Consider the following 18181-nt stretch of genomic DNA (forward strand, 5'->3'; position numbering starts at 1 on the left):
TGATAGAGACTGGTGTAGGGGGATAGGGGACTGACCTGTGATGACGTTGATGCTGATAGAGACTGGTTTAGGGGATAGGGGACTGACCTGTGATGACGTTGATGCTGATAGAGACTGGTTTAGGGGGATAGGGGACTGACCTGTGATGACGTTGATGTCAGGATAAACCTCTTCATTCAGGCTGACAGCAGCACTGTCCCTCTGATAGAGACTGGTGTAGGGGGACAGGGGACTGACCTGTGATGACGTTGATGTCAGGATAAACCTCTTCATTCAGGCTGACAGCAGCACTGTCCCTCTGATAGAGACTGGTTTAGGGGACAGGGGACTGACCTGTGATGACGTTGATGTCAGGATAAACCTCTTCATTCAGGCTGACAGCAGCACTGTCCCTCTGATAGAGACTGGTTTAGGGGACAGGGGACTGACCTGTGATGACGTTGATGTCAGGATAAACCTCTTCATTCAGGCTGACAGCAGCACTGTCCCTCTGATAGAGACTGGTTTAGGGGACAGGGGACTGACCTGTGATGACGTTGATGTCAGGATAAACCTCTTCATTCAGGCTGACAGCAGCACTGTCCCTCTGATAGAGACTGGTTTAGGGGACAGGGGACTGACCTGTGATGACGTTGATGTCAGGATAAACCTCTTCATTCAGGCTGACAGCAGCACTGTCCCTCTGATAGAGACTGGTTAGGGGACAGGGACTGACCTGTGATGACGTTGATGTCAGGATAAACCTCTTCATTCAGGCTGACAGCAGCACTGTCCCTCTGATAGAGACTGGTTTAGGGGGACAGGGGACTGACCTGTGATGACGTTGATGTCAGGATAAACCTCTTCATTCAGGCTGACAGCAGCACTGTCCCTCTGATAGAGACTGGTTTAGGGGGACAGGGGACTGACCTGTGATGACGTTGATGTCAGGATAAACCTCTTCATTCAGGCTGACAGCAGCACTGTCCCTCTGATAGAGACTGGTTTAGGGGGACAGGGGACTGACCTGTGATGACGTTGATGTCAGGATAAACCTCTTCATTCAGGCTGACAGCAGCACTGTCCCTCTGATAGAGACTGGTTTAGGGGACAGGGGACTGACCTGTGATGACGTTGATGTCAGGATAAACCTCTTCATTCAGGCTGACAGCAGCACTGTCCCTCTGATAGAGACTGGTGTAGGGGACAGGGGACTGACCTGTGATGACGTTGATGTCAGGATAAACCTCTTCATTCAGGCTGACAGCAGCACTGTCCCTCTGATAGAGACTGGTTTAGGGGACAGGGGACTGACCTGTGATGACGTTGATGTCAGGATAAACCTCTTCATTCAGGCTGACAGCAGCACTGTCCCTCTGATAGAGACTGGTTTAGGGGACAGGGACTGACCTGTGATGACGTTGATGTCAGGATAAACCTCTTCATTCAGGCTGACAGCAGCACTGTCCCTCTGATAGAGACTGGTGTAGGGGACAGGGACTGACCTGTGATGACGTTGATGCTGATAGAGACTGGTGTAGGGGACAGGGACTGACCTGTGATGACGTTGATGTCAGGATAAACCTCTTCATTCAGGCTGACAGCAGCACTGTCCCTCTGATAGAGACTGGTTTAGGGGACAGGGGACTGACCTGTGATGACGTTGATGTCAGGATAAACCTCTTCATTCAGGCTGACAGCAGCACTGTCCCTCTGATAGAGACTGGTTTAGGGGGACAGGGGACTGACCTGTGATGACGTTGATGTCAGGATAAACCTCTTCATTCAGGCTGACAGCAGCACTGTCCCTCTGATAGAGACTGGTGTAGGGGGACAGGGGACTGACCTGTGATGACGTTGATGTCAGGATAAACCTCTTCATTCAGGCTGACAGCAGCACTGTCCCTCTGATAGAGACTGGTTTAGGGGGACAGGGGACTGACCTGTGATGACGTTGATGTCAGGATAAACCTCTTCATTCAGGCTGACAGCAGCACTGTCCCTCTGATAGAGACTGGTTTAGGGGGACAGGGGACTGACCTGTGATGACGTTGATGCTGATAGAGACTGGTTTAGGGGGATAGGGGACTGACCTGTGATGACGTTGATGCTGATAGAGACTGGTTTAGGGGGACAGGGGACTGACCTGTGATGACGTTGATGTCAGGATAAACCTCTTCATTCAGGCTGACAGCAGCACTGTCCCTCTGATAGAGACTGGTTTAGGGGGATAGGGGACTGACCTGTGATGACGTTGATGTCAGGATAAACCTCTTCATTCAGGCTGACAGCAGCACTGTCCCTCTGATAGAGACTGGTTTAGGGGGACAGGGGACTGACCTGTGATGACGTTGATGTCAGGATAAACCTCTTCATTCAGGCTGACAGCAGCACTGTCCCTCTGATAGAGACTGGTTTAGGGGGACAGGGGACTGACCTGTGATGACGTTGATGTCAGGATAAACCTCTTCATTCAGGCTGACAGCAGCACTGTCCCTCTGATAGAGACTGGTTTAGGGGGACAGGGGACTGACCTGTGATGACGTTGATGTCAGGATAAACCTCTTCATTCAGGCTGACAGCAGCACTGTCCTTCTCAAACGCGTCTCTCAGTTCCTTCTTCACTGCAGCTGAACCACACAGACGGTACAGACCCACCACCTACAGACAGACAGACAGACCAGAGTATTACCTACAGACAGACAGACAGACAGACGGTACAGACCCACCACCTACAGACAGACAGACCAGAGTATTACCTACAGACAGACAGACAGACAGACAGACCAGAGTATTACCTACAGACCCACCACCTACAGACAGACAGACAGACCAGAGTATTACCTACAGACAGACAGACAGACAGACGGTACAGACCCACCACCTACAGACAGACAGACCAGAGTATTACCTACAGACAGACAGACAGACAGACAGACAGACAGACAGACCAGTATTACCTACAGACCCACCACCTACAGACAGACAGACCAGAGTATTACCTACAGACCCACCACCTACAGACAGACCAGAGTATTACCTACAGACAGACAGACAGACCAGAGTATTACCTACAGACAGACAGACGGTACAGACCCACCACCTACAGACAGACAGACCAGAGTATTACCTACAGACAGACAGACAGACCAGAGTATTACCTACAGACCCACCACCTACAGACAGACAGACCAGAGTATTACCTACAGACAGACAGACAGACAGAGTATTACCTACAGACCCACCACCTACAGACAGACAGACCAGAGTATTACCTACAGACAGACAGACCAGAGTATTACCTACAGACCCACCACCTACAGACAGAGAGACCAGAGTATTACCTACAGACAGACAGACAGACCAGAGTATTACCTACAGACAGACAGACAGACCAGAGTATTACCTACAGACCCACCACCTACAGACAGACAGACCAGAGTATTACCTACAGACAGACAGACAGACCAGAGTATTACCTACAGACAGACAGACAGACCAGAGTATTACCTACAGACAGACAGACAGACCCACCACCTACAGACAGACAGACAGACAGACAGTATTACCTACAGACAGGCAGACAGACCAGAGTGTTACCTACAGACAGACAGACAGACAGACCAGAGTATTACCTACAGACAGACAGACAGACCAGAGTATTACCTACAGACCCACCACCTACAGACAGACAGACCAGAGTATTACCTACAGACAGACAGACAGACAGACAGACAGACAGACAGACAGACAGACAGACAGGCAGACAGGCAGACAGACCAGAGTATTACCTACAGACAGACAGACAGACCAGAGTATTACCTACAGACAGACAGACAGACCAGAGTATTACCTACAGACAGACAGACAGACCAGAGTATTACCTACAGACAGACAGACAGACAGACAGACAGACAGACAGACAGACAGACAGACAGACAGACAGGCAGGCAGACAGACAGGCAGACAGACAGACCAGAGTATTACCTACAGACAGACAGACAGACCAGAGTATTACCTACAGACAGACAGACAGACAGGCAGACAGGCAGACAGACAGACAGACCAGAGTATTACCTACAGACAGACAGACAGACCAGAGTATTACCTACAGACAGACAGACAGGCAGACAGACAGACAGACAGACCAGAGTATTACCTACAGACAGACAGACAGACAGACAGACAGACAGACAGACAGACAGACCAGAGTATTACCTACAGACAGACAGACAGACAGACAGACAGACAGACAGACAGACAGACAGACAGACAGACAGGTCCTCTACCTACAGACAGACAGACAGACAGACAGACAGACAGACAGACAGACAGACAGACAGACAGACAGACAGACCAGAGTATTACCTACAGACAGACAGACAGACAGACAGACAGACAGACAGACAGACAGACAGACAGACCAGAGTATTACCTACAGACAGACAGACAGACAGACAGACAGACAGACCAGAGTATTACCTACAGACAGACAGACAGGCAGACAGACAGACAGACAGACAGACAGACAGACCAGAGTATTACCTACAGACAGACAGACAGACAGACAGACAGACAGGTCCTCTACCTACAGACATGAGACAACCAAAACCATTCAGACACATCAACATTTACATGTTCCAGCTGGTTTATTTGACCGCTATAGAGTACATATCAGTGTAAATTAGAGGTGAGGTTGTAGTCCTGTGTGTGAAACAGTGTAAATGAGGTGGGGTTGTAGTCCTGTGTGTGAAACAGTGTAAATGAGGTGGGGGTTGTAGTCCTGTGTGTGAAACAGTGTAAATGAGGTGGGGGGTTGTTGTCTTGTCTATGAAACAGTGTAAATGAGGTGGGGGCTGTAGTCCTGTGTGTGAAACAGTGTAAATGAGGTGGGGGGTTGTTGTCTTGTCTATGAAACAGTGTAAATGAGGTGGGGGCTGTTGTCCTGTGAATGAAACAGTGTAAATGAGGTGGGGGGCTGTTGTCCTGTGAATGAAACAGTGTAAATGAGGTGGGGGGCTGTTGTCCTGTGAATGAAACAGTGTAAATGAGGTGGGGGGTTGTTGTCCTGTCTATGAAACAGTGTAAATGAGACAGACAGACAGACCAGAGTATTACCTACAGACAGACAGACAGACAGACAGACAGACAGACAGACAGACAGACAGACAGACAGACAGACAGACAGACAGACAGACAGACAGACAGACAGACAGACAGGTCCTCTACCTACAGACATGAGACAACCAAAACCATTCAGACACATCAACATTTACATGTTCCAGCTGGTTTATTTGACCGCTATAGAGTACATATCAGTGTAAATTAGAGGTGAGGTTGTAGTCCTGTGAATGAAACAGTGTAAAATGAGGTGGGGGGGTTGTTGTCCTGTGAATGAAACAGTGTGCTGTGAATGAAACAGTGTAAATGAGGTGGGGGGTTGTTGTCCTGTCTATGAAACAGTGTAAATGAGGAACGGGGGGGTTGTTGTCCTGTCTATGAAACAGTGTAAATGAGGTGGGGGGGGTTGTTGTCCTGTCTATGAAACAGTGTAAATGAGGTGGGGGGTTGTTGTCCTGTCTATGAAACAGTGTAAATGAGGTGGGGGGTTGTTGTCCTGTCTATGAAACAGTGTAAATGAGGTGGGGGGTTGTTGTCCTGTCTATGAAACAAATGAGACAGTGTAAATGAGGCTGGGGGGGGTTGTTGTCCTGGAAACAGTGTAAATGAGGGGGGGGGGTTGTTGTCCTGTGAATGAAACAGTGTAAATGAGGGGGGGGGGTTGTCTTGACTATGAAACAGTGTAAATGAGGAGGGGGGGGTTGTTGTCCTGTCTATGAAACAGTGTAAATGAGGTGGGGGTTATTGTCCTGTGAATGAAACAGTGTGCTGTAAACTAACTAACCCTCAGTCCTCTCTTCTGGATCTCAGCCACACTCTTCTGTATGAGCAGAGGAACGGGGGCAGCGGTGTTCTCCTTGTCCACCAGGTGGCGCAGCTCCACTCCAAACACCATGGGGGGGTTGAGGTGGCAGGGTCGGGGGTCGGGGGGCTCCCACTGCTCCAGCAGGGTCAGCTTCACGTACAGTAGACCCCTGGGCTCTAATCTAACGCATATCTGCTGAGACCGAGAGGCTGGGGAAGGAGAGGGACACAAGAGATAGCAGAAGGGGAAGGAGAGGGACACAAGAGGTAGCAGAAGGGGAAGGAGAGGGACACAAGAGATAGCAGAAGGGGAAGGAGAGGGACACAAGAGATAGCAGAAGGGGAAGGAGAGGGACACGAGAGGTAGTAGAAGGGGAAGGAGAGGGTCAGAAGAGATGGCAGAAGGGGAAGGAGAGGGACAGAAGAGATAGCAGAAGGGGAAGGAGAGGGACAGAAGAGATAGCAGAAGGGGAAGGAGAGGGACAGAAGGGGAAGGAGAGGGACAGAAGAGATAGCAGAAGGGGAAGGAACTAAATCAAATCAAATCAAATTTTATTTGTCACATACATCAGGAACTAAGGCCCTCAGAGGGACAGAAGAGATATCAGAAGGGGAAGGAGGGACAGAAGAGATAGCAGAAGGGGAAGGAGAGGGACAGAAGGGGAAGGAGAGGGTCAGAAGAGATGGCAGAAGGGGAAGGAGAGGGACAGAAGAGATATCAGAAGGGGAAGGAGAGGGACACGAGAGGTAGCAGAAGGGGAAGGAGAGGGACAGAAGGGGAAGGAGAGGGACAGAAGAGATAGCAGAAGGGGAAGGAGAAGGGAATGAACAAGAGAAGGACAAACACAGTCCGATTGACAGAGTGATTCCAAAAGAAGATCAGGAACTAAGGAGAGCTAAGATGCCTTCAGACAAAATAAAGTCCACTGGTATGGAAAACCCTTCAGCTGCATCCCTCACAGTGCCAAGCATCAGTGAAGTGGATGGTACAATAACAACAACGAGACATAGAACTGCATCTACTACGTTCATATGAACTTTTAACTCTCTGGTTGCTCCTACCTTTGAACAGAGGGGGTATGGACACAGCCCCAGACAGCAGACCCTGTTCCTGGTCGCTGCTGTGGAGTCGCTGCCCTTCATGGTGGTAGTCTCAGCCCCGGGGTAAGGGGTGAGCACCACCAGTTTCAGCAGCCTGGCCCTCTCCAGCTCCAGGTTGAAGGTGTGGTTGAGGGGCAGAGAGCCCCCTGGAGGTTAGCAGGCCGGTACGGGCCCTGGTTACACCATCCACCTGATGAACACAATGGAAAATAAGTTTGGTGTTATTCTCAATGACACTAAATACATTGTAGACAGACAGACAGGCAGACAGACAGGCAGACAGACAGATATACATACAGGCAGACAGACAGACAGGCAGACAGACAGGCAAACAGACAGACAGACAGACAGACAGGCAGGCAGACAGACAGACAGACAGACAGACAGACAGACAGACAGACAGACAGACAGACAGACAGACAGAAATAGAGACAGAGAAATAGAGACAGACAGACAGACAGACAGACAGACAGACAGACAGACAGACACAGACAGACAGACAGCAGGCAGACAGACAGACAGACAGACAGGCAGGGCAGACAGACAGGCAGACAGACAGACAGACAGAGAAAGAGACAGAGAAAGAGAGACAGACAGGCAGACAGACAGACAGGCAGACAGACAGGCAGGCAGAGAAAGAGACAGGCAGGCAAACAGACAGACAGAGAAAGAGACAGACAGGCAGGCAGACAGACAGGCAGACAGACAGACAGGCAGACAGACAGACAGACATACACAGACAGACAGACACAGAAAGAGACAGGCAGGCAGGCAGACAGACAGACAGACAGAGAAAGAGACAGACAGGCAGGCAGGCAGGCAGACAGACAGACTTTATTAAAAATCACCTGGATGGCACAGAACACCTCCTTACTGGCGTCCTGTTTAGGGGCCCTCAGCAGTTTCTCCACCCCAACGAGATGCACCGTGAGCAGGCCGGAGACGCGCTGGGCGCACCGTGGCTGGTCCGACAAGTTGTAGACTCTGAACGAGCTCAGGTCAGAGGTCATGGTCACTCCCTCCTGGCTGGAGTGGTGGGTGGAGCGGGGTGGTGGAAGAGGGGGGTTGTGGGCCGAGGAGGGTCCCCCTGGTCCACCCTGTTTGGGCAGCAGCTCAGGTGAATCTCCGTCGCTCAGGTAGCCCCCCTTACTGGCGGCAGAGGAGCGTCCCCTGGAGGAGCGTCGTTGTGGTCTCGCCGGGGCCGAAGTGTCCAGGTGGTACCTGCTGATCACCTCGTTGGACTGCTCCTTACGGACGTCTGGGGGTGATGTCCCCTCTCCACCCCCGTCCCCTCCTCCTCGGCCCGTCCCCTCCTTCCCGTGGCGATGGGAGCGAGAGGAGCGCAGGCTGAGTTTACGGCGGAGTTCGGGGAGCTTCTTCATCTTCATGGAAAGGGATTTCCGGACCATTCCTGGGGATTTGATCCTGTCCATCATGCTGCTGGCCACGCCCCCTTTCTTCTGGGCACCGGGGCTGTCTGAGGGGACTGACACACCTCCTCCGGAGCTGGAAACACCCCCTTCTCCACCTGCAACCCCGAAAGACTGCAGTTCCTCACTCTGGATCTGTTGAATTACATCTGAGATGGATGGAGAGAGGAGAGATGATGGAGAGAGGAGGGGAATGGAGATGATGGAGAGAGGAGAGATGATGGAGCGAGGAGAGAGGATGAGAGAGGAGGGGAATGGAGAGAGGAGAGAGGATGAGAGAGGAGGGGAATGGAGAGAGGAGAGGGATGGAGAGAGGAGGGGAATGGAGATATGAGGGGAATGGAGAGAGGAGAGGGATGGAGAGAGGAGAGAGAAGGAGAGAGGAGAGGGATGGAGAGAGGAGGGGAATGGAGAGAGGAGGGGAATGGAGAGAGAGAGAGGATGAGAGAGGAGGGGAATGGAGAGAGGAGAGGGATGGAGAGAGGAGGGGAATGGAGATATGAGGGGAATGGAGAGAGGAGAGGGATGGAGAGAGGAGAGAGAAGGAGAGAGGAGAGGGATGGAGAGAGGAGGGGAATGGAGAGAGGAGGGGAATGGAGAGAGGAGAGAGGATGAGAGAGGAGGGGAATGGAGAGAGGAGAGAGGATGAGAGGGGAGGGGAATGGAGAGAGGAGAGGGATGGAGAGAGGAGGGGAATGGAGAGATGAGGGGAATGGAGAGAGGAGAGGGATGGAGAGAGGATGGGGGAATGGAGAGAGGAGAGGGATGGAGAGAGGAGAGGGAATGGAGAGAGGAGAGGATGGAGAGAGGAGGGGAATGGAGAGAGGAGAGGGATGAGAGAGGAGGGGAATGGAGAGAGGAGAGGGATGGAGAGAGGAGGGGAATGGAGAGAGGAGAGAGGGATGGAGAGAGGAGGGGAATGGAGAGAGGAGAGGGATGGAGACAGGAGAATGGAGAGAGGAGGGAAATGGAGAGAGGAGAGGGATGGAGAGAGGAGAGATGATGGAGAGAGGAGGGGAATGGAGAGAGGAGAGGGATGGAGAGAGGAGGAGAATGGAGAGAGGAGAGGGATGGAGAGAAGAGGGGAATAGAGAGAGGAGGGGAATGGAGAGAGGAGAGGGATGGAGAGAGGAGGGGAATGGAGAGAGGAGAGGGATAGAGAGAGGAGAGAGGAGAGAGATGTCATATAGCAACAGTAGTTATCTGTAGGTGACTACACTAGCTTCATGTGGCTACAGTAGTTATCTGTAGGTGACTACACTACCTTCATGTGGCTACAGTAGTTATCTGTAGGTGACTACACTACCTTCATGTAGCTACAGTAGCTTGTTCTACAGTATGTACTTACCTGGGCTGTCTCCGTCTCTGTCTCTCCTACTGCAGGCTGAGCTGTCTAATGTGATGGCTTTGGTTTGATGGGCGCTGTCTGGGCTGGAGCCACCTGAAGGGCACTGGTTCTGGGTGGCATGACGCTCTAAACGGGAGGCCCCTCCACCTCCACCGGTGCCAGGGCTCACCACCATCCCTGCCCGTCGCTGGCTCCTCATCTGGGGATCCCTCGACGTCTCTGACAGCCCCTCTGTCTCCCTCCTCCTCCAGGGGTTCTCACTATCTAACCTAACACCCCCTCCCCCTCCTCCACCTCCTCCTCCTCCTCCTCCACCTCCTCCTCCTCCTCCACCTCCTCCTCTTAAACGTCCTAAACCTCCGATGCCACGCAACACGTCCTCCTCCTCTGGAATAGGGTTGTACCAAATGTTGTTGTCCCCTTCTGTGCGTTGCCTCAGCTCAGCGAAGCAGTTGGGGGGGAGGCCTAGACGCGAGTAGGACTCGTCGGCAGCCTGGCTCTTTCCTGTGGACAGTACCCAGGCTCGGCTGCTCCTGTCCAGGGTCTGGAGATAGGCCCCTGACCCCGAGGACTTCACCATACAGGAGGAGACACAGATCTCAGCGTAACCTCCTATAGGGTTGGTGAACTCTGGGACTGCGGTGTGGACAGGGGGAGGAGGCTCACAGAAGGAGGTGCTACATTGTCCCTGATGCTCCCAGTCTAAATCATCACACCTCCTCCTGTCCAGCCCGGCCTCCACTAACGTCTTCTGGCTCCAGGCCTGTTTGGCGGTTGAGACCTGGGCCTTTCCTGAGCTGCTATCCGAGTCACAAGCCCCGTAGAGCAGGCTGTGAGAGCCCTCTGTGCCTGGTGTGGAGGCCAGTTTGGCCCACTGCTGTTTCTTGGCCACTGTTATCTGGGTGCGTGGGGTGGTGGTGCTGTCCTCCGGTGGAAGGGTCGGGGGTTCAGCCTCCTCTGTCGTTACCGTTGACAACGATGAGGATGAAGCGCTTTGGATGACATCACTCTTCCGCTGGATGTCTGGAGGGAAACAACGCAACTATTATGGTCTGTATTATGGTCATTATCCAGTCCAATAAAGACTATTATGGTCATTATCCAGTCCAATAAAGACTGTATTATGGTCATTATCCAGTCCAATAAAGACTGTATTATGGTCATTATCCAGTCCAATAAAGACTGTATTATGGTCATTATCCAGTCCAATAAAGACTGTATTATGGTCATTATCCAGTCCAATAAAGACTGTATTAGGGTCATTATCCAGTCCAATAAAGACCGTTCCTAATGACACGATGGGCAACGAGAGACGTTCCTAATGAAACGATAGGCAACGAGAGACGTTCCTAATGACACGATGGGCAACGAGAGACGTTCCTAATGAAACGATGGGCAACGAGAGACGTTCCTAATGAAACGATGGGCAACGAGAGACGTTCCTAATGAAACGATGGGCAACGAGAGACGTTCCTAATGAAACGATGGGCAACGAGAGACGTTCCTAATGAAACGATAGGCAACGAGAGCGTTCCTAATGAAACGATAGGCAACGAGAGACGTTCCTAATGAAACGATGGGCAACGAGAGCGTTCCTAATGAAACGATAGGCAACCAGAGACGTTCCTAATGAAACGATGGGCAACGAGAGACGTTCCTAATGAAACGATGGGCAACGAGAGAGGCGTTCCTAATGAAACGATGGGCAACGAGAGACGTTCCTAATGAAACGATGGGCAACCAGAGACGTTCCTAATGAAACGATGGGCAACGAGAGACGTTCCTAATGAAACGATGCGGCAACGAGAGGCGTTCCTAATGAAACGATGGGCAACGAGAGCGTTCCTAATGAAACGATAGGCAACGAGAGAGGCGTTCCTAATGAAACGATAGGCAACCAGAGACGTTCCTAATGAAACGATGGGCAACGAGAGACGTTCCTAATGAAACGATGGGCAACCAGAGACGTTCCTAATGAAACGATGGGCAACCAGAGACGTTCCTAATGAAACGATGGGCAACGAGAGACGTTCCTAATGAAACGATGGGCAACGAGAGACTTTGCTGTCACAGAAGGACAGTAAGCATTTCCTTTACCACTGTTGATTTGTGTGACTGACTTGGTCCCAAGAACAACATTTTTTTTCAAATGTGTTTCTGTCTACAATGAGTCATGAGGAAAAAGAGAAAAGTTGGAAAACGAAAGAGCATAAACAGCTTGAGAGCGAAGGAGAGGGGTAAGGGGGTTAGCTATTTAGTGGTTTGTTAAGTCTCTCTCTCTCCATAACTCAGTCCCATCTCTCTCTCTCTCTCCTTCGCTCTTTCTCTCTCTCTCCTTTGCTCTCTCTCTCTCTCCATACCTCAGTCCCATCTCTCTCTCTCCATACCTCAGTCCCATTTCTCTCTCTCCATACCTCAGTCCCATTTCTCTCTCTCCATACCTCAGTCCCATCTCTCTCTCTCTCTCTCTCTCTCTCTCTCTCTCTCTCTCTCCATACCTCAGATCCATCTCTCTCCCTCTCTCTCCATACCTCCATACCTCAGATCCATCTCTCTCTCTCTCTCAGATCCATCTCTCTCTCTCTCTCTCCATACCTCAGTCCCATCTCTCTCTCTCTCTCTCCATACCTCAGTCCCATCTCTCTCTCTCTCTCCAAACCTCAGATCCATCTCTCTCGCTGACATCCTGCACATCTGGATTCCTCTCTCCCTGTTCCTTTACTCTTCCCTCTCCTTCCTCTCCCCCCTCCTCTGCTCTCTCTCTCTCTCCTCTTTTTCCTGTGGCTGTCTTCCCTCTCCTTTCTCTCCTCCCCTCCCCTCCTCTGCTCTCTCTCTCTCTCCTCTTTTTCCTGTGGCTGTCTTCCCTCTCCTTTCTCTCCTCCCCTCCCCTCCCCTCCTCTGCTCCTTCTCTCCTCTTTTTCCGGTGTCCTCCTCTCCCTCCTCCCCTCCCCTCCTCTGCTCCCCCCTCTCTCTCTCCTCTTTTCCTGTGTCCTCCCTCTCCCTCCTCCCCTCCCCTCCTCTGCTCCCTCTCTCTCTCTCCTCTTTTTCCGGTGTCCTCCCTCTTTTCTAGTCCTCCCTCTCTTTGTGTGTGTGAGCCTGGTGACGTCCAATAACATGGCAGGAATCATGAATAACCCCACTGTGTCTGTCTATAGTCTAATCCGTTATATACAGTGCCTTCGGAAACTATCCAGACCTTTCTCCACATTTTGTCAGGGTTACAGCCTTATTCTTAAAAAAAAAAAAATATATATATATTTTGCCCTCATCAATCTACACACACATTTCCATAAGTATTCAGACCCTTTACTCAGTACTTTGTTGAAGCACCTTTAGCAGCGATTACAGCCGCGAGCCTCCTTCGGTAGGCCAGCCGCGAGCCTCCTTCGGTAGGACAGCCGCGAGCCTCCTTCGGTAGGACAGTCTGGAGCCTCCTTCGGTAGGACAGTCTCGAGCCTCCTTCGGTAGGCCAGTCTCGAGCCTCCTTCAGTAGGACAGTCTCGAGCCTCCTTCAGTAGGACAGTCTCGAGCCTCCTTTGGTAGGACAGCCGCGAGCCTCCTTCGGTAGGACAGTCTCGAGCCTCCTTCGGTAGGACAGCCGCGCGAGCCTCCTTCGGTAAGACGTTTCTTCTCTCCGTTCTTCTCTGCAGATAAAGGCTGGTGGAGCGGCTGCAGAGATGGTTGTCCTTCTGGAAGGTTCTCCCATCTCCACAGAGGAACTCTAGAGCTCTGTCAGAGTGACTATCGGGTTCTTGGTCACCTCCCTGACAATGTCCCTTTTCCCCTGAATGCTCACTTTTCCTGAGGAGTGGCTTCTGTCTGGCCACTCTACCATAAAGGCCTGATTGGTGGAGTGCTGCAGAGATGGTTGTCCTTCTGGAAGGTTCTCCCATCTCCACAGTGGAACTCTAGAGCTCTGTCAGAGTGACAATCGGGTTCTTGGTCACTGACCTTCTCTTCCCGGATTGGTCAGTTTGGCTGGGCGGTCAGCTCCAGGGTCTTGGTGGTTCCAAACTTCTTCCATTTAATAAAAATGATGGAGGCCACTGTGTTCTTGGGGACCTTCAATGCTGCAGAAATGTTTTGGTACCCTTCCCCAGATCTGTGTCCCGACACAATCCTGTCTCGGAGCTCCACGGACCATTCCTTCCACCTCATGGCTCATTATGGGGTATTGTGTATAGATTGCTGAGCATTTTTTAAATGTTATAATAATGCTGCTGTGTGCTGTGTGGGCTATGCTGCTGTGTGGCTACGCTGCTGTGTGGCTACGCTACTGTGTGGCTATGCTGCTGGTCTACTGTAGGTGTGTTAGTACTAGTGAGGGTTGGGAGGGATCATGACTGTAGACTACCCTCCCAACCCTCACTAATACTATCACACCACCAGTAGACTACCCTCCCAACCCTCACTAGTACTATCACACCTACAGTAGACTACCCTCCCAACCCTCACTAATACTATCACACCACCTGTAGACCATGACTGTAGACTACCCTCCCAACCCTCACTAGTACTATCACACCTACAGTAGACTACCCTCCCAACCCTCACTAGTACTATCACACCTACTGTAGACTACCCTCCCAACCCTCACTAATACTATCACACCTACAGTAGACTACCCTCCCAACCCTCACTAATCCTATCACACCTACTGTAGACTACCCTCCCAACCCTCACTAATACTATCACACCTACAGTAGACTACCCTCCCAACCCTCACTAGTACTATCACACCTACAGTAGACTACCCTCCCAACCCTCACTAGTACTATCACACCTACTGTAGACTACCCCCCAACCCTCACTAGTACTATCACACCTACAGTAGACTACCCTCCCAACCCTCACTAGTACTATCACACCTACTGTAGACTACCCTCCCAACCCTCACTAGTACTATCACACCTACAGTAGACTACCCTCCCAACCCTCACTAGTACTATCACACCTACTGTAGACTACCCTCCCAACCCTCACTAGTACTATCACACCTACAGTAGACTACCCTCCCAACCCTCACTAGTACTATCACACCTACTGTAGACTACCCTCCCAACCCTCACTAGTACTATCACACCTACTGTAGACTACCCTCCCAACCCTCACTAGTACTATCACACCTACTGTAGACTACCCTCCCAACCCTCACTAGTACTATCACACCTACTGTAGACTACCCTCCCAACCCTCACTAGTACTATCACACCTACTGTAGACTACCCTCCCAACCCTCACTAGTACTATCACACCTACAGTAGACTACCCTCCCAACCCTCACTAGTACTATCACACCTACTGTAGACTACCCTCCCAACCCTCACTAGTACTATCACACCTACCTGTAGACTACCCTCCCAACCCTCACTAGTACTATCACACCTACTGTAGACTACCCTCCCAACCCTCACTAGTACTATCACACCTACTGTAGACTACCCTCCCAACCCTCACTAGTACTATCACACCTACTGTAGACTACCCTCCCAACCCTCACTAGTACTATCACACCTACTGTAGACTACCCTCCCAACCCTCACTAGTACTATCACACCTACTGTAGACTACCCTCCCAACCCTCACTAGTACTATCACACCTACTGTAGACTACCCTCCCAACCCTCACTAGTACTATCACACCTACTGTAGACTACCCTCCCAACCCTCACTAGTACTATCACACCTACTGTAGACTACCCTCCCAACCCTCACTAGTACTATCACACCTACTGTAGACTACCCTCCCAACCCTCACTAGTACTATCACACCTACAGTAGACTACCCTCCCAACCCTCACTAGTACTATCACACCTACTGTAGACTACCCTCCCAACCCTCACTAGTACTATCACACCTACTGTAGACTACCCTCCCAACCCTCACTAGTACTATCACACCTACTGTAGACTACCCTCCCAACCCTCACTAGTACTATCACACCTACTGTAGACTACCCTCCCAACCCTCACTAGTACTATCACACCTACTGTAGACTACCCTCCCAACCCTCACTAGTACTATCACACAATACCCCATCATGACATCACAATACCCCATAATGACATCACAATACCCCATAATGACATCACAATACCCCATAATGACATCACAATACCCCATAATGACATCACAATACCCCATAATGACATCACAATACCCCATAATGACATCACAATACCCCATAATGACATCACAATACCCCATAATGACAAAGCGAAAACAGAAATAGCTTATTTACATAACTATTCAGACCCTTTGAGACTCTAAATTGAGCTCAGGTGCATCCTGTTTCCATTGATCATCCTTGAGATGTTTCTACAACTTGATTGGAGTCCACCTGTGGTAAATTCAATTGATTGGACATGATTTGGAAAGGCACACACCTGTCTATATAAGGTCCCACAGTTGACAGTGAATGTCAGAGCAAAAACCAAGACATGAGGTTGAAGGAATTGTCTGTAGAGTTCCGAGACAGGATTGTGTCGAGACAAGAACACAAGGTCCCCAAGAACACAGTGGCCTCAAGAACACAGAAGTTTGAAATCACCAAGACATTTCCTAGAGCTGGCCGCCCGGCCAAACTGAGCAGGGACTTGGTCAGGGAGGTGACAAAGAACCCGATTGTCACTCTGATAGAGCTCCAGAGTTCCTCTGTGGAGATGGGAGAACCTTCCAGAAGGACAACCATCTCTGCAGCACTCCACCAATCAGGCCTTTATGGTAGGGTGGCCAGACGGAAGCCACTCCTCAGTAAAAGGCACATGACAGCCTGCTTGGAGTTTGCTAAAAGGCACCTAAAGACTCTCAGACCATGAGAAACAAGATTCTCTGGTCTGATGAAACCAAGATTGAACTCTTTGGCCTGAATGCCAAGCGTCACGTCTGGAGGAAACCTGGCACCATCCCTACGGTGAAGCATGGTGGTGGCAGCATCATGCTGTGGGGATGTTTTTCAGCGGCAGGGACTGGGAGACTAGCCAGGATTGAGGGAAAGATGAACGGAGCGAAGTCATTATGGGGTATTATGTGTAGATTGATGAGGGGAATTAAAAAATATGAACAGTAGACCCACCCTGATACTGAACAGTAGACCCACCCTGAACAGTAGACCCACCCTGATACTGAACAGTAGACCCACCCTGATACTGAACAGTAGACCCACCCTGAACAGTAGACCCACCCTGATACTGAACAGTAGACCCACCCTGATACTGAACAGTAGACCCACCCTGAACAGTAGACCCACCCTGATACTGAACAGTAGACCCACCCTGAACAGTAGACCCACCCTGATACTGAACAGTAGACCCACCCTGATACTGAACAGTAGACCCACCCTGAACAGTAGATCCACCCTGAACAGTAGACCCACCCTGATACTGATCAGTAGACCCACCCTGATACTGAACAGTGGACCCACCCTGATACTGAACAGTAGACCCACCCTGAACAGTAGACCCACCCTGATACTGAACAGTAGACCCACCCTGATACTGAACAGTAGACCCACCCTGATACTGAACAGTAGACCCACCCTGATACTGAACAGTAGACCCACCCTGATACTGAACAGTAGACCCACTGAACAGTAGACCCACCCTGAACAGTAGACCCACCCTGATACTGAACAGTAGGCCCACCCTGATACTGAACAGTGGACCCACCCTGATACTGAACAGTAGACCCACCCTGAACAGTAGACCCACCCTGATACTGAACAGTAGACCCACCCTGAACAGTAGACCCACTCTGATACTGAACAGTAGACCCACCCTGAACAGTAGACCCACCCTGATACTGAACAGTAGGCCCACCCTGATACTGAACAGTAGACCCACCCTGATACTGAACAGTAGACCCACCCTGAACAGTAGACCCACCCTGATACTGAACAGTAGGCCCACCCTGATACTGAACAGTAGACCCACCCTGAACAGTAGACCCACCCTGATACTGAACAGTAGACCCACCCTGATACTGAACAGTAGACCCACCCTGATACTGAACAGTAGACCCACCCTGATACTGAACAGTAGACCCACACTGAACAGTAGACCCACCCTGATACTGAACAGTAGACCCACCCTGAACAGTAGACCCACCCTGATACTGAAGAGTAGACCCACCCTGATACTGAACAGTAGACCCACCCTGATACTGAACAGTAGACCCACCCTGATACTGAACAGTGGACCCACCCTGAACAGTAGACCCACCCTGATACTGAACAGTAGACCCACCCTGATACTGAACAGTGGACCCACCCTGATACTGAACAGTAGACCCACCCTGAACAGCAGACCCACCCTGAACAGTAGACCCACCCTGTTACTGAACAGTAGACCCACCCTGATACTGAACAGTGGACCCACCCTGAACAGCAGACCCACCCTG

The 18181-nt window shown here is 50.9% G+C and overlaps 1 protein-coding gene across 1 annotated transcript in view; it reads right to left on the reverse strand.

Moving 5' to 3' along the window:
• Window positions 1–2410: 2410 nt before the first annotated feature.
• LOC112242309 (rho GTPase-activating protein SYDE1) overlaps window positions 2411–18181 on the reverse strand; it is a 36260-nt gene continuing 20489 nt past the window's right edge. The window contains 6 exon segments of the mRNA XM_042314575.1: window positions 2411–2640; window positions 5885–6114; window positions 6990–7152; window positions 7154–7195; window positions 7854–8584; window positions 9784–10806. Of these exon segments, the coding sequence (XP_042170509.1) occupies window positions 2449–2640; window positions 5885–6114; window positions 6990–7152; window positions 7154–7195; window positions 7854–8584; window positions 9784–10806 (2381 nt within the window). The 3' untranslated portion in view covers window positions 2411–2448.

This window comes from Oncorhynchus tshawytscha, unplaced genomic scaffold (genome assembly GCF_018296145.1).
Source record: "Oncorhynchus tshawytscha isolate Ot180627B unplaced genomic scaffold, Otsh_v2.0 Un_contig_2459_pilon_pilon, whole genome shotgun sequence".
Classification (NCBI taxonomy): Eukaryota; Metazoa; Chordata; class Actinopteri; order Salmoniformes; family Salmonidae; genus Oncorhynchus; species Oncorhynchus tshawytscha.